Source organism: Pongo pygmaeus, chromosome 7, assembly GCF_028885625.2.
Source record: "Pongo pygmaeus isolate AG05252 chromosome 7, NHGRI_mPonPyg2-v2.0_pri, whole genome shotgun sequence".
In the NCBI taxonomy this organism is placed as follows: Eukaryota; Metazoa; Chordata; class Mammalia; order Primates; family Hominidae; genus Pongo; species Pongo pygmaeus.
This window is the reverse complement of record NC_072380.2, coordinates 136,905,710-136,923,504: the sequence shown is the minus strand read 5'-3', so window position 1 is coordinate 136,923,504 and position 17,795 is coordinate 136,905,710. Positions and strand designations below refer to the sequence as shown.

The 17,795-nt window shown below is 40.7% G+C and overlaps 1 protein-coding gene across 1 annotated transcript in view; it reads right to left on the bottom strand.

Annotated features, from left to right (window-relative positions):
• Positions 1-3,729: 3,729 nt before the first annotated feature.
• FER1L6 (fer-1 like family member 6) overlaps positions 3,730-17,795 on the bottom strand; it is a 207,983-nt gene continuing 193,917 nt past the window's right edge. The window contains exons 41-42 of the mRNA XM_063669062.1: positions 6,735-6,835; positions 3,730-6,080 (exon numbers count right to left, since the gene is read on the bottom strand). Of these exons, the coding sequence (XP_063525132.1) occupies positions 5,897-6,080; positions 6,735-6,835 (285 nt within the window). The 3' untranslated portion in view covers positions 3,730-5,896. The remainder of the gene's footprint in view (positions 6,081-6,734; positions 6,836-17,795) is intronic.

The following is a 17,795-nucleotide window of genomic DNA, read 5'->3' as shown; positions in this document are numbered from 1 at the left end:
ATGTTGCTGGCTTTGAAAATGGAGAAAGGGGGCCCAGAGCCCAGGAATGCAGGCCGTCTCTAGAAGCTGAAAAAGGCCAGGAAGCAGCCTTTCCCCTAAAGCCTCCAGAGGGCAGGCAGCCCTGCCGGCATCGTGAGTTTAGCTCGGTGAGACCCATGGTGGACTTCTGACCCACAGAACTGTAAGACAGTAAATCTGTATTGCTTTAGTCGATTGAGTTTGTTGTAATCCGTTACAGAAAGCAATAGAAAACTAACGCATTCAGGATAATTACTGGTTGAAAAGTTTCTTAGTCTGTGTAGCAGAACATTTCTGAAAGGTCTGATCCTTTTTTCTCACTGTCCATTTCCAATTAAGCCCCATACCCTGTTGATTCTGCCTGTAGAAGTGATACCTGTGACATAAGCTACTACCTTTGAGGACTGGCTTTGTGCCAGGCTCTTGCTATACGCTTTCCATACATTTTCTTCAATCTTTACACCAATGTTTGCCAAGCAGCTAATACCTCCTTTTTATCAAATGAGGAAATTGAGACTCTGGGAGGCTAAGTGACCTGCCCAGGTAGAAATTGTGGAGCCAGCATCCAAACTCCCTTGTCCTCTCTGGCAGGCACCTCTGGGAGGAACATCATCAAGATTCTGGAATCTGGCTTTCCCTTTCCATCCTCGCAGCCACGGTCCTGGCATAGGTTCTTATATCCTGCTGAAGTGGCGTCGACATTGTTTGTCTGGGGTTCAAACAATGAACCCGAGGTTCATTGCCTCATACCAAGGAGATTAAGAATGCAGACACACAAGGAGTGAGTTTAAGAGGAGAAGTTTAATAGGCAAAAGAGAAAAGCTCCCTTGTGCAGAAGGAAGAGGTTTGGAATGGATCTCCCGGTTCCCAGTGTGCTGAGGTTGGTTTTATAGATGAGCTTGAGGCAGTGTCTGATTTACATAGGGCACAGAGGATTGGTTGGACCAGATGTTCCATTTACATAGTGCACAAAGAAGCTGGCCGCTCCACCCTAATCTCTTATTATGCAGATGGGTTCTCTACCTGGCTGGTGCCATGTTGCCTGCTTGTTTACTGCACACATGACAAAGAAAAGGTGGGAGCCTCCATGTTGAACATACCTGGCTTCCAGGTAGTCCTTTTCTATTGGCATAGCTGCCGGCATTTACCTATGTAAGCTTCCAGCTTGCTTATCTATGTTTGCAGCTTGATTTTTCAGGCTGCTTTCTGTTAGAAAATTATTTTGGGGGCTGCTTTTTATTAAAAGCAACTTCCACTGAGAACTCTCTTACTCTCACTATCGGCCTAAATAATTTCTTTTTGTCTCCTGTATCACTGCCAGGGTTATGTCTTGTGATTTCTAGGATGTCTCCCACCTCAATTGTCCCTGACAATTTGTTATGCACAGAAGGCTGAACAGCTTGTCGAATTCATCGACCTGTTCTTGCCACTTCTCTGCTTAAACCCTCCCAGCGTTCACCACTTTATGTTGCATAAATCCAACCTTTTTAGCATGGCATTCAACGTCCTTCACAATCCAGCTCTGAGTTCAATCCACCCCTTCAAACTCTCCATGCTACAGACCCATCAACATGTTAGCCTTGCACCAGAATATGCCATGGACTTTTCCTCACCAAATATATGAACCTCCTCATATGACTAGGAAACTGTGGATCAGAGATGAGAAAGTAGCTGCCTTAGGTCACATAGTTTGTATGAAACAGAGTCAACACTAGATCCAAGTTCCCCATTAGACCACCCTGGAGCCTTAAAGACAGAATCTCTGATCCCTCCACTTCCCTCCTTTGCTGCCATTACTGAGTGAACATAGCCACCCTCTTGTCTGAAGGGCTACTAATCTGTTCTCCATATGGAATGGAAATCTAAGTTTACCTTTCCATTGCTTAAAATTCTTCAATAGCTATCCATTGCCCTTAAAATAAAGACCCAAACCCTTAAGGATATGGCCCCTGCGTGACTTTCCAGCTCCGTCTCAGGACCCTCTGCCTCTCACTATGATGCTGTCTTTCAGACTCCTCTGTGTGCCTTGCACCCTCTCACCATGGGGCCTTTGCACATGCCATCTTCTGTCTGGGAGCTCTTCCTTCTCTCCATCTCTTCTTCTGTCATCTCCCTTAAGCCATCCCTTCCCCAGGATGCCACTCTGATTTCTTAGTCATATGAGGAGGTTCATATATTTGGTGAGGAAAAGTCCATGGCACACTCTGGTGCAAGGCTAACATGTCGATGGGTCTGTAGCATGGAGAGTTTGAAGGGGTGGATTGAATTCATCCCTTCCCCAGGATGCCTCTCTGATGCCAGACTGGGTGCAGGCCTCCTGTAAGGTGTTCTTTCTCTGCTTCCAGTATTTTGTTTCTGTTTAGTCCATCAGTCTGTAATGATCTATGAGTGTGATTGTTTTATGTCTTCTCTCCATCGAGCTCTGTGTTCCATGAGTTTGAGCAAGGACTTCAGCTGTTCACTTTTGTATCCCCAGTGCTGATTACAGCACCTGGAATGGATGGAACTCAATAATCATCTGTTAAATGAATAAGCACCAAATGGCCCCAGCTGTTAAGTAGATCTTGTAATTTCCATGTATGTGTCTTATAAAGGAATGAGCAAGAGAGGTACCAAATGTTTCAACCTCTGGTGACACAGAACTGGATATCCCATCCTGCAGGTTGTTTGTTGTTGTTGTTGTTATTGCTGGTATTAATTTTGTTTTGCTTTGTTTGGGGGAAAAATATTCAAATGTTGTGAAATACATAAATAAAACCTTTCTGAAACAGATTTAAACTGTAAGAAAACTCTAAGCTGTCAAATGAATAAATTTAAATTAATCTTATTTAAGAACACAAGTAGGAACTCATGACAACTTCTTGGGAAATGGGTTTAAAAAAAAAAACACTAATATCTTTAGCACCAGGGCTGCACAATTAGGCACAGAACATTATTTTATTTAATTTTTACATGCAGGACAGGCATGTAATATACTATGTATAGAATACCAGACATAGCTGATTCCAAAATTATCATTGCTTTCCACTTCTTCTCACACATTTCTTAAGATGCCATCTGATCCAAAAGTGTTTCAAATACTGCTCCAGGCCTTTAGCATTTGGATGTCTTTTGACATCAAAGGAGAGTTAATGAGCTCTGTTTAACTAAGAAGGATTTTCAACTTTAGCTTTTTAGTATGAATTTGAAAAATGTACATTTTGTCAAGAGTTTACCTGTCATCTCCCTGTCCACAATCCAGCAGAAAGTATAATAACTTACTTTCAAATTTATCCTAAAATAATGCTCTTCTCCTTGTCAACATCACCAGAGGTATATTCATACTTTTTCCTAAACCTCATCTGTGAAATACATTCCTTATCTGGTGCTTTTCTTGGATGACCCATAATTTGAAGATAAAATATCTTGGGGAGCTACTGGAGTGAAAGATCCATGTAGGTAGGGTGACATGTTTGTCTTATCTCTGCCGTATCCCCGCTGCCCAGAACATAGGAGACACTCGATGAATATTTTTAAATGGACACATAAGTTTATTAAACTTTTACATGAAAAATAATACCTTTTTATTTTAGAAGTTTTAGGAGAAACAAAGACAAGAAGTGAAAAAGATGATACTACTTAAAGATAATCGTTAACATTTTGGTATATTCTTCCTGACATTTTTTGCTATGCGTGTATATATATTTTCTCTTTACAATATGCTATACAGTTTTCTAACCTGTATATTTTCTTACTTACAATGTATTCAATGTATATATTATATGCCATCAAATATTTTTAACTACATCATTAATTATGGCTGTGTAATATTGCACAGTAAGAATGAATGAGAGTTTCTGTAACCAATCCCACTAGAAAACATTGCCAATGCAGTAAATGTTCCATTTCAGCATTTGGGGAAAACAAACAGGGCATTATGGTTACTAGTGAGTGAGCATCTAGGGCCAGAATTCAGTGAAAAAGACTTAAGTGCAGAATCACACAGAACATTCTTTTAGTCTTTCTTTGATGGACTAGGAACATTCTAAAAATGACTTTCTATGTAGTAGTAAATGTTACCCTTCAGAAGAGTTACATCTGTGCTAGGCTATCAAACAAAACAGTAGCCCTGGTATTTCTGGTGTCAAGAGGGGAACTCCAACCTAGCCTCTCAATACCAACACATGGCTCTTGCTGATAGAAAAAAGAAATGGTTGCCATATTGATTTGCATATGAGGCTGAAAATTGTACATGGGAATTGAGACGAAATATTCCAATTCTTCTGTTTCCTTATTTTATCTGAGAAAACCTGCCCCTCATTTCAAGTCCCTGCCTTAGGTAGGGTGGCAGATTTAGATTGTGTGATGAAGAGCAGAGGTTTACTTTCAAGAAAAACTGACCCCGTTTGACAAGTGCATAGGATATCATTTCTAAGATTGGTTTTGAAATTAGTTTGTGCTTAAGCAGCTGCGTGTGGTGGCTCCTGCCTGTAATCCTAGCACTTTGAGAGACCGAGGCAGACAGGTCACTTGAGGCTAGGAGTTCAAGACTAGCCTGGCCAACCTGGTGAAACCTCATCTCTACTAAAAATACAAAAAAAAAAAAAAAAAAAAAAAAAATTAGCCAGGTGTGGTGGCGAGTGCCTGTAATCCCAGCTACTCGGGAGGCTGAGGCATGAGAATTGCTTGAACCCAGGAGGCCTCCAGCCTGGGTGAAGAGTAAGACGCTGTCTCAAATAAAATAAAAATTTGTGCTTAAGATTCATGATAAAACCTGGTACATATGGTGGTCAGGCTAAGTGCTGAATAGTGCCAGGGATGGCTATTTGTATCATGGTCTATGGGAACACCATACTTGGTGGAGCTTGTATATCTGACAAAAGAGAATTCCTACTGGTGGCATGGAGCTGCCTCTGACCCATCCACACAATTATATTTCATATATCTTACAACATATTATAAAGTTCCCATCTGGAAATTGCCACAGAGCATAAATCAAAATAGGTTTCTCCAGAACCAACTACTACTATTGAACATGTTCTGCAAGTGGTGACTTTAATAGAAAATCCACAACATCTCGTCTCTAGATGGAAATTTCAACAATAAGGTATTTTAGATGATTTATGTGACATTGTCTGCAAGCCAGTTTCACAGCCTAAGTGAATGTGTTCTGTAAACTACAAGGATTACACAAGGTTAAGATATATGGGACAGGTTCAATATCTAGTAATTTGCTATAATATTTTCAGTTTGTTTGCTCTAAAATTTATTTTTTATATTTTTCCAATATAGAGTCTTGCTCTGTCACCAAGGCTGGAGTGCAGTGGCACAATCTCGGCTCACTGCAACCTCCGCCTCCTGAGTGGCTGGGGTTACAGGTGTGTGCCACCACGCCCGACAATTTTTGTATTTTTAGTATAGAAGCTGTTTCACTATGTTGGCCAGGCTAGTCTTGAACTCCTGGCCTCAAGTGATCCACCTGCCTCAGCCTCCCAAAGTGCTGGGATTATAGGCGTGAGCCACCACAACTGGCCTAAAAATTTACTTAAGATAAAATACTTCTAATAAAATCTCTGACCCAGAACTAAACTTCTCAGAATATAACCAATTACATAAAGAAAACATTGATCTAAGTCAATTTGAGGTCATTGTTGATTACCATGAGGTGAAAGTGCCTTATTTCATGCTGCCCAAGGGATAAAACATGCCTTACAAGTTTGAAACTTGGAGGCAGGGGTTGGAGCAGGGAGGAAATGTTTCTTTTCCATCTCTTCCAAGAAGGGTTGATCTGTCCCCTTAGCACTCAGCACAGTGCCATGCATGGGACATGTTCTTAGATGCTCCCAGACGAGGAAGAGAGGATTAGTATATGGCGAGGATCTGAGTCCTCCATGATCCTCTATGAGCCCACAACGATCCTTCGGCTGATGGCTCCTGGCAAGGTGTAGATGAAAAGGACGAGGAAGATGATGAGGATGATCAGAATGAAAGCAATGATGATGTACTTTTTGTAATTCTTCCAGATGAGGTAGTACAGGCACTTAAAGGGGCTCATGAACCAGGAAAAGGAGGTGTCTGGGCGGCTGAGGGGGAAGGAAGAGAAAATCAAAAAGGGGGTCATCCTGTCAACACTCAGAATGCTTAAGACCCCAGGAAGTGTTTCTGACTCCCACTTTCTGAGGACCCATAGGGAGAGCCCTGAAAATGGGAGAAGAGCACGTTGCCTGAAGGAGGAGCAGCCTGACATTTGTATGATGAGGATTCCTGTATCATGGTTAAAGGTTGGTGTGGAGCAGAGAGCAAGAGTCCAGTTAGAACCCAGTCCAAGGCCCTACCACCCTCCATCTGTCCAACCTGCCAGCTCAGATCCCATCTTTTCTATGAAGTCTTTCCTGACAGCCTCAGGCCCCAATGATACCCTTCACTTCAAGTTCCTAACTCATTCATCGCTTGACTCACCCCCTTTTGAAACTATAGCGTCTTCTACACTCTGACAACTATTTTATGAATGTGTTATTTTCCCCAAATAGATCGAAAGCTCCTGGAAGGCATAGTTTATGTCTTATATTTAGCTTTTTCTTCAAAAAGCTACACAGGTTGGAAAGCAGCAATTGACTGCTTCCTGGCTTCCCAGTTCTCCCACAGGGCTGCTCTAAAGAAATGCCATTATCAGACACCAGCAAGGACTGCAAAGGCCCCTTCCCATTTCTGATGTTCCCGCTCGCAACTCCACTCACTTGGGCTTGGCCAGGGGCTCTGGCTCCTTTCGGGCTTTTCCAACAGGATTTTTCTCAGCTTCTTCGGCTGTAACTAGGTGGAACTCAGCTTCAACCTTGCCCTGCAAAAAGATGCAAAAGCTTTTGTTGCTAGTCACAAAGACCCACTGAGCCAATGGCAACCTTCTAGAAGTGTTACCAAGTTGGAGAATTCCAGGAAGTATTTTGATTATCCCGCTGCTTTATTTTGATAAATATTGTTGCTTTTTTTGGTCTTGGGAGAAGCCATTTTTATGATGAACAGTAAAAGCCTAGGAATGATGTTATTTCAAGATTTGTGGAAGGAAAGGGTCCCATGTGTCCACACAGACACACAAGCTCAGTCACATGTACTACTCTTCTTGTAAACACTTGATATCTGAAAAAAATATTACAGTAATTAGAAAGGGGACTGATTACTTGAGTGGCAGACCCTTTTGAATCCGATACAGTCTGTCTTCTCTGTCAGTTGTCAAGAGGAAATTGGTGACAGTGGCCCCACATTTGCTGAATGGGTTTTTTCTGTCATTCCTCATTCTTTTGGTTGTCCCCACTAGTTATTTTAGGGTTATCCTTTTATTATAGCACTCCCCCACTCTTCCTGTTCCCTCAATAAGAAATGGCCTATTTTATTTGAAAATCGTGAGTTATGTGTTTCTTTAGAGCACTATGCCATAGTTCCTGTCAGGGATGTATGTCTTGATTTATCAAAGGATGAGATGGGACCCCCGCAAAAGTTAAGAGCCATTTTCTCTTGTTCACTCATTCAGTCAGCACTTTTGGGGATCCTTTGTATGCCACGCACTGTTCTAGGCACTAGAGCCTTAACAATGATTAAGAAAAACAGAATTTCTGGTCTCCTGGAGCTCCTATTCTTGGTGACAGAGACGCTCATTTCTCCTGCCTCTTTTGGTTTTATGCATTGAAATTCAAGATGATAGGAGGGAGGCAGGGCTGGTAGTAGTGAAGCATTTTATTACACACGATTGCTGATAAAGCTTCTTCCTCTGAATCACACATGGACTGGGCATTACTTGACTTCGGAGGTATGATTGATTTCTTACCCCAGTACAAAAATCTGAGATTCTGCTGAGGCAGTGGTCTTGTGTTAACTTACCCATTCACCCTAAACAGGTCAGGACTTATTCACAAGTAAGTTTGGTTGCTGGCAGCCATTATAATATAATCATGGGAGATATAAGAAATATATAGAATACATGGGGTAAGGTTGAAGGACAGAGAGGGAGTGGCAGGGCTGCCGAATGAGTAAAGAAGTGCAGTGGACTTTTATTACAGGTAAAATCATGAGTTAAAATCTAGATGGTCTCATTCATCCTTTGAACTGGAACCCTGGCCCAACTCAGAGTAGCATTAAATGTCCTATGACCTAGAAATGTTTCATGAAAACATGTATATATGTAGTCTTTCATTCCCATTGAGAAATCTTAGCCCCATAGGCAATGACTTGCACGTATAGGCATTCAGAAAATATTTGAAAACTGTGGGAAAAAATATAAAGCTTCTATTGATTTTAATTCCTCCTTTACACATCCATCAATAGTGGAATAATAATATATCTAACTGTAATTGCAGTGCTTTACTGATCACTCACTTTGTCCCAGGTTTGTTTATTCTATTAGTCTATTAGTCATAGCAATAAGCAAGGTAGGTCTCCCTTATGTAGATGAAGAAATGAAATCACACAGATTAAGTAACTTTTCCAAGGTCACACAGGCAACAAGCCAACCAACTGGAATTTGAACCCAGGTCTGGGTCTGTATGATACCAAAGCTCATACTCTTTCCATTATAGCAGGCTACCTCCCAACTTATTCATCTAATTGCCAGAAAATTGGACTAGAAGGTTTTTAAGAGCCTGCCTAGCTCTAACATGAGATGATTCCATAATTGTCTTCATAATTACCATCCGATGGTATTTGTCTTCTTGAGTCTCAGTTTTCTCATCTGTCAAATGGCCAGATGCTTTCTAGGGCTGTCTGGCTCTAACTTTTGGGATTGATGAAAGGCAGAGTTAAGGACTTGATGGCTGGGAGAGACCCAAGAAATAAGTCCAAAACTCATGGAAAAATGGTCTCCAATGTACAAAACAGACTTATTTCCAGAGATCATTCACAGGTAACTTAAGCTCCGCTGAGCAGTATGTTATACACTAGGAACTTCATCCAGTTCCTCTAATTTGAAGTAGAGTCAGCTTAAGAGGAGCTAACTGATTGCTAGGATCCAGAATGCTTGGAAGAGAGAATAGAAATCAACAGAGAATAAGTTAGGGCCACAGTAAGAGGATTGCAGCTGCCCCTTTGTTCTCTACTCTTAATAAACTCAGCTCTGGCACTTTATAACTTGCATGGTGTTTCATGCATGCCCTTTTTTGGCTATCTGACAAAGTAGACGGCATTTTTATTACCATTTTACAGCCAAGGAAACCAAGGCTTGGTGATATTTGCTAACTGATGTTACAAAACCAGGATTTGCACCAAGGTCCTTTGATGCCAAACTCCATTCCTCTGCTACTTTACATGTCTAAGTGGCACCTTGTTCTGGAAGAAAAACAGTAGGCTACTTATTTAACAATGAATAAATGTGCTGTTTCTGAAATACTCAAGAGGAACCCCGTAATTGCTGTCATTGCTCTGTCATTAGTATATGCTTTTGATCTCTATCTGTGGGTTGGCTTTGGATAGCTTAATATTACAGCATAGCATGGCATGGCATAGCATGGCATAGCATAGCACAACACATATAGCATAGTCAAGTGAATAGGACTTGTGAATAGACAGATCTGCATTTGAAACCAGGCTCTACAATTTACTAGCTGTGTGATCTTGGGTAAGTCACCTGCCCTCTTTAAGTCTCACTGTACTGAGGCTATTAACAGCATGTACCCTATAAGGTTGCTTTGGAAAATAAATGAAATAACACATATGCAGTGCTTAGCCTAGGGCCTGTTAAAGGAAAGCCTTTAACTATGGTAGTTGTTAACTTCAACACTATTTCATCAACAGAAACATGCAGTTTAACAGAAAACATCTTCTGCCCATAGAGAAAATACCAGAAAAGTCCCACAGGCCCAGATTCCTATAGGAAAAGAAATGCAAAGAAAAGGGAGGCAGAGAATATTAAATTACTTCTGTCCTTGAGATAGGCATCATTTGTTATCATCATGAAGAGCCTTGCGCCAGCTCCACCACCCTGCTAGAATGGTTGCAATGCATCTGTCGGGCACTGGGAAGGCTGCAGGGGAAAGGTGTTTACTGACAGCTTCGATAAATGCCGCTGCTCTGGGTATCGTTCCACACAGAGGTTTCCTGTCCTGTTTCAACCATCAGCATTCAGCTCAGCACCAAGGAGAGGTCATAAGCTAATAATATCCTCTAAATGTAATTTAAAATCAGAGCTAATAAAAATAGTTCAAGAGACTATCTACTAGCCTAATGATATCCGTGGTTGGGAGACAATAAGAAAAGATCCTTGAGAAGACTGGATTTGTCATACCACATATATAATGTGCCAAACTGCACCATGCCTACAGAAGGGATGCCTTCAGAGGCTGAGAAGTGATTGTATTTGGAATGGACATGCCTTCAGCAATGATTATTGCTTATTAAAACACACCCCTGACTGGAATTACATGAGGCATTCTCATATGCTAATGGAGGAAAGTATGCTGACAAAATCTTTTAGGAAAAGGAATATACATATATGTGTATATATACACACACATTGCATATATTATATACGTATACGTGTATTTAAGTGTATAGTTACATCCACATACATGCATGTACATACATATATAAGATCATATATGACCACAAAAATACACATGTAGTTGTATACAAATATATACACGCATACAACTACATGTGTGTATTGTATGTCATATATAATCTTATATGCTGAACGTATGAATTCCATTTCTGGGTAGCTAAGTTGAGGAAATAATTCAAAATTCAGAAAAAGTCTTGTGTACAAAGCACAGTCATTTTTCTTTTGGATGTTCAAATTGTCCTGTTTGCCCCACTGAGATGTCCCAGACTCATTTTGGATTTTATCTGCCCTAGATCTGGAGTCAGCCATTTCCCCAAAGATCCCTGTTTTTTGTTTCTTTGGTTGGTTGGTTTTTAGTAGGAGCTGATGTATAGAAACCAGGATCTAGGTGCTAGGAGTCGTCTTTGCTACTGGGTGATTTTACTTCTAGATTCTTCAGTGGATAGAGCTTACAATATATTTGTTAAAAATCCATGAATCCATAGTGATAACAATAACAACAAAAAAAGTAAGGGAAAAACCATTAGAGATGACTCTTATACCAACTCTGAATTCTAAAATTTGGTTATTAAGTGATATAATTATGTATTTATCCTGTCTTTTTTGGGGGTGGGGGAGGAGGGTGACTGATTTATTTCCAATTGATGAGAGAAAGCTCTTTTTAACAGATAAATGCCAACCAATAAATGGAGAAAAAATGATAAGAGATAGGTAAATAGATCCATCAATAGCTTAGACAGACTGATGTAAGGAAGGTTTAGAAAAATTTTTATAAAACCAATGAAATAATTAAGATTGCCAGTAGTTATTAAAGCCTTTGGGTAGAGCAGAACAGGAATTCCCACAGCACCATGTTACCCACCAGTTGCCTGCTAACTGCAAAGGGGAAAATGTGCCTTTACAGTGAAGAGATCTTGTATTTACCAACATAGTCAAGTGAGCAAACACAGCATCACTAATAGTGAGCCATCTGATAGCATGTGCCTCCTGGCATGATCCGCTATGGAGTAAACAGTATCACATATTAAACAACTTGATAAATGCTGTCATATCTAACTTACACTTCACAGGAAATACGGAGGATAGAGAATAAGATAAGCAATATGATGACAAAACAACCAGATAAGGCAAGCCTAGTCTCATCAAATAGTCAACATGAGGGGAAAATGTCAGAAGATCGTTTTAACCTAGACCAAAGAGATACAATAATGCAAAGCAGTACATAAACCATGACTGAGTCTTGTTTTGAAAAGGAAACAGCTATACAAGACATTTTGGGGTCAATAGGGCATTCTTTTTCTAGATGGAGACATGAATATGGTGTGGATATCAGATTATATTAGGGAATCATTATTTACTTATATGTGGTGACAGCATTGTGGTTATGTAGGAGAATGTCTATATTCCTGAGAGGTGCATGCTGAGGTATGGGGTAGAGTGTCAGAATGTCTACAGCTTAAATTGTTCAGTCAAAAAATAGGCATATATATGTACAAATACTCAAATATACTTCATATATCGATGGAGTATACCCAAATATATTGACAAAATAAATATGGCAAAATATTAGCAAGTGTTGAATCTTGGTGGTGGATCTATGGCTGATCATTGTTCCAGTTCAACTTTTCTGTATGCTCAAATTTTTTAAATGAATAAATAAGGACAAACACAATAATTAAACTGGCATTTTTTTTTTTGAGAATATAAAGAGTTAATAATATTGCTAGTATAATGTAGGGGAATGCTCATTAGAAAACTGAGTGGAACAAAATGAAGAAGGTACTATTTTATGTATGGAATGATTACTATTATGTAAAGGGAACTAAAATTTATGCATAGAGAAAATATTAGGAATAACCAAACCATTAGCAAGAGTTTTCTTTAGATGGTATACATATGTGTGCTATCTTTTCTACCTTTTTGTGCTTTTCAAATTTCCTATACATTCACATTATATACCCTATCTTAAAAATAATCTTTATATAAAAATATCTCCCTTGTCTGCTCCTATCTGATCTTGCTAAATATTATTTAAATGATCTATGTACCATCATCCCCAGCTAAGTTGTGAACTTCAGGATGCTAGGAATTTATCTTATTCACTGTTGAATCTTTAGAACATAACATATAAGTATGTAGCCATAATAGATGCTGACAGCTGTTTTTCACATCAAACTGGAAGCATAGAAACCTCCCTTTGAGTTTTGGTTGTTGATGTACCGGGAATGGAATTTACCTTGGCTGCCTGTCAATCTGTGGGATTAACTTGTAAAATAAATTTTTTAATCTTTATCTCTTAAAGGAGTGATTTCTTAAAGGTTGCTTTGAGTAGGATGACTTGGGATGAGGCATATAAATTGCATAGTGCAATGTGCTTCACGAAGAACATGGTCGTAGATATTCCCTTTCTTTCTCCCAAGGGTCCCCATTCCTCAGCAATCCCGTGGAGCTGTTTTTCATTTACTATGAGGACAGCCACATTCCACATTCCACATTAGAAGCTGTGTGATCTAAATGTCTAAATGATACTGCTGGGGGGACACTGATAAGCAGCTTTAAAAATAAATCTGGCAGGTGGCAGTGGCCATAAACAAACCCTCTCTCGCCTGCCAGCAACTAAAACCAGACAGCATGTTCAAATGCTGGCTTCAAAGAATGGGAGGAGAGCGCACACGGAGTTGGAATTAGAGAATGTTTAGGCTGGACATACATGTTGGAGGCACCCAGTCTAACCTAGTGATTTTACACACATGGAAACAGAAGTGCCCCCAGGAATGGCAGGAGTTTTCCATTACACCATTTACTCTGGACCACCTAACTTGCTACCCTATTAGGAGAAAGTTATTTTCTTAATATGGTTATTGGTTACTTAAGGGAGAAAGAGTGTCAGAGGCATTTGAACCATAGCAACTCCATCTTGAATAGGAGCTGGGTACAATGGAGCTGAGAACTACTGGGCTGCATTCCCAACGGTTAAGGCATTCTAAGTCACAAGATGAGATAGGAGGTCAGCACAAGATACAGGTCATAAAGACCTTGCTGATAAAACAGGTTGCAGTAAAGAAGCCAGCCAAAACCCAGCAAAACCAACGACCAGAGGACGAGAGTGACCTCTGGTCATCCTCACTGCTACACTCCCACTGGCGAGTGCCATGATAGTTTACAAATGCCACAGTAATATCAGGAAGTTACCCTATATGGTCTAAAAAGGGAAGGCATGAATCCACCCCTGTTTAGCATATCGTCAAGAAATAACCATAAAAATGGGCAACTAGCAGCCCTCGGGGCTACTCGGTCTATGGAGTAGCCATTCTTTTATTCCTTTACTTTCTTAATAAACTTGCTTTCTCTTTACAGACTCGCCCTGAATTCCTTCTTGCCCAAGATCCAAGAGCCCTCTCTTGGGGTCTGGACTGGGACCCCTTTCCTGTAACAAGAGAACAAGAGGGCAAGGGTAGCTGGAATACATCCCTTCTGCAGGCCAAAGCAGGGCTTTCAGGACCAGATTCCATGCTGCTCAGCCAAGGCTCTGACCATGGGCCACTGGTATGCATGAAAACGAAGTCAATTCTAATTTTCCCTTTAGGAGGTGTAAGGGCAAATAAAAATTAAAAATGAGAGGCTTAGTTCTCCCTGTTGAAAATGGGAAGAGATTTCCTTCCCCCTTTTCTTTTCTCTTAGAGCATTTACTTTAGAAAAGTTGTAAGTACTTTCTCTTCTCTTTGTAATGTATATAAATTGTTTTGAAAGCTGACAGGCCTTTTGTCTTTAACACCCAGGAATGTCTTTTTCAAGGATCTGAGAACCATCTCCTTCAAATGTAAACATAGAGAGAATAGCACCCTATACCCCAGTTTCTATGGGAGGGTAGAAGGCTAACTTTGGTGAGCACTTTGCTCCAAGTTGCACAACTACCTCCTGTCATAAAGATTTGAGAAGACTGATTAAATGACACTGCTTGGAGGGGGGAGGGGGGGCACTGATAACAGCTTTAAAAATAAATATGTTTAAAAAATCTCTGGCAGGTGGCATAAAGATTTGAGAAGTTTGCTTTTCCTTTGGGTAAAACTAATCAAGTAACATAAATGGTCACCTCAATGATCATGTGAATCTAGAACAATGTGTGACAAATGGTGCTGTGAATTCCTCTTGAGAACTAGTTATATTTTCTCCTGAAAATATGTATGTAATGGGTGATTCCTGCTCAGCTATGTAAAAGGATGAAATTTCTGTCTTTGCAATCTCTTAACAGGTTGCTTTTAGTGACTACTCAGTGGTAAAACTTTACTAGCTTTTGAGTTGGGAGACTTTGTTTTAAATTGTATTTCCCCCAAAAATATTACCTCAGACTTCACCTCTGTGGTGAAGATTGCTGGTAACCCCAGGACAGTTTGGATGTCCCTTCTGCTTCTACGGCTGTTTGACAGAAAAGGAAGTATGGCGCAGTGGTTAGGACTCAAGAACTGCTTGTGTGTGAGTCTCATCCTTCCTGACTAGCTGTGTGATATGAGGCGAGTTACTTAAGCTCTCTGTGCCTCAGCTTCCTTATCTATAAAATTGGGATTGATTATATATTTTTTCAGGGGGTTTTAGCAGATAAATGAATTAGTATACATTCAGTGTTTAGTGCTGTGGAAATCAACAAAGATCACCAAGATAAGAACAAACATAGGCTATTTATTTAGAGCTACCATCACTTAGGTAGAGAGGAAGATACAAGAAAAGGGAAGTCATCGGATGTGTTCTGACTGAAAGGTGCTCACATGAGGAAACTGGAAGCAGTCTAAGTAGGGGGCCGTCATATGTGATTAGTTAGGGGAACATGTATTGGGGAAGCCTGCAGTCATTGCCCAAGCTCTGATGGTTTGGGGCTGGTTGCTGCAGAGGTTGTAGCTTTATTGTCACGTGTGGTCTGACCACTGCTGTTTGTATGTTCAGTCTTTCAGAACTGTTTCTGGTAGTCAGTTCATATTAGCAACGCTTGTTACTACCACAGTCAGAGCAGTTGCTGGTTGCTTCTCTTGTCTGTCTTCCCCTAAAGACAGCAGCTTCTTGGGGGCAAGAGCTGCATCCTATTCATCTCTGTATTCAGGATATCCTACCAAAGCCCTGTCCAGGGGAGGCTCTCTGTAACTGCTGAAGGAGCAACATGATCATCTAGACTCAGGAGAAAACTACATTGATAGAAATGAAGAGCATTTAATTAGAAGCCCCTATCACTACAGAAAGTGATATAGGAGTTAAGAAGAAATCACTTAGGCAGGTAGTAAGGGTATGGGAGTCCTTGGTAAGGCCTTTCTCTTTAACGAAAAGCAGCCCCAAATCATTTTCTAACAAAGAGCAGCCTGTAAAGTCAAACTACAGACATAGGCAAGCTGGGAGCTTGCACAGGTGAATGCTGGCAGGGACTAGGGACTAGACATGTTCAAGATGGCGGCTCCATCTTCCCTTCTGTCAGCCACGTGTACAGTAAAGAACTGATAAGATGGTGCCAATCAACTGGAAAGCCTATTTGCATAATAAGATTAGGGTGGAGCGACCAGCCTTTTGTGGGCCCTATGTAAACGTCATACTTGACTGAACCAATCTGTGAGCCCTCTGTAAATCAGACACCGCCTTCTCCAGCCTGCCTATAAAATCTGCTGCACTCCACTACCTCACCACTTTGTTGGACGTGTATCTCTCTCTCAAGGAGCTGCTCTCCTTTCTCCTGTCTATTAAACTTCCTACTCCTTAACCCATCCACATATGTCCATATCCTGAATTTTTTCTCAGCATGAGACAACAAACCCCCAGACAATGTAGCCATTTCAAATCTTTAAAACAATCTCCTGTGAAAATTCATCATCATGGCCAATTCATCAGGAGAATCATTTATAAAGTAGTTAAGAGTATGTTGCTAGAGGTTCTATTCTTCCCCCCTCCCTCTCTTTTTCTTTTCTTTCCTTTTTTCTATAGAGACAGGGACTCCCTATGTTGCCCAGGCTGGAATGCAAAGGCGTGATCATAGCTCACTGCAACCTTGAACTCCTGGGCTCAAGGGATCCTATTTCCTCAGCCTCCTGAGTAGCTAGGACTACACGTAGGTACCACCATGCCTGGCAAATTTTAAAAATTTTTTGTAGAGATGGAGTCTCGTTGTGTTGCCCAGGCTGGTCTCAAATTCTCAGGCTCAAGATGTCCATCTACTCCAAAGAGCTGGGATTACACGTATGAGCCACCACACCCAGCCTCTTCTTTTTTCTTACATTTACCAAAAGTGTAACCCCTAAGGATTAGATGTTAAAATTGACTAAGATATTTAGGTATTTTGAGTTTGAGGCATTTCCCTCATCCTGGGGCCCAGAAGGAGATGGGAGCAGGGAATGGTCAAAACAGTTTATTGCTGAGTAATGGCTCAAGTGAAAATCTGACATTTATTGAACACTTAGAATCTGTGTGCCTGGAACATACTATCTCATTTCAGGGTTATGACAGCTCATGAGGTACACACTTTAATTTTCTCAATCTTTATAGCTAAGAAAGCTGAGGCTCATAGTAAAGTTCAGACAGCTGGTAAATAATAGAGCCAGGCTTTGAACCCAAGATGTTTTTTCTTATTTCTTAAAGGATGGAATCCAGGAGTCAGTATTTGTTATTATTATAAACAAGGTCTCACTGTGTTGCCCAGGGTAGACTTGAGCTCCTGGGCTCCAGGGATCCTCGTGCCTCGGCATCCCAAGTAGCTGAGACTACAGGTGCATGACACTGGGCTTGGCCCCAGTTAGCTTTGAATGCATTGCTTATCTGCTGACCTGGGGCTGTTCTAGGGTGGAATCCACCCCTCTCGTTATTACTGATCACAATCCCTAGGACAATCCAGAAAGCTTTTAAAACTTTTAATACAGACATGTATTTTTTGATGCACGGAAGTCCTCTGTGGGATCTTAAATTATAAAATGTGCATGTCCTCATAAAAGAGGCTTCTCTTTTATGATAGGACTATAAGAGGTGATCTGGCCTTAGTGGCTCTGTTAGTTCTTCCCTCACGAGACCAAAGACAAAGAGGGATCTTCAAATGGACCCTCTGAAGCACAAAGGCAGAAAAACTCTACATTGAGTCAATCAAACCAGACAGTAAATTCCCACATAAATGTCTCACTTAAGGCCCAGTCATTACAAAACTATTCAACAAATGAATTTAAATCACTATAAGAACCTGACATACCTAGGCTCTGGCAAGGCAAGGACAGCATGGAGAGAAGGTAAAAAATCA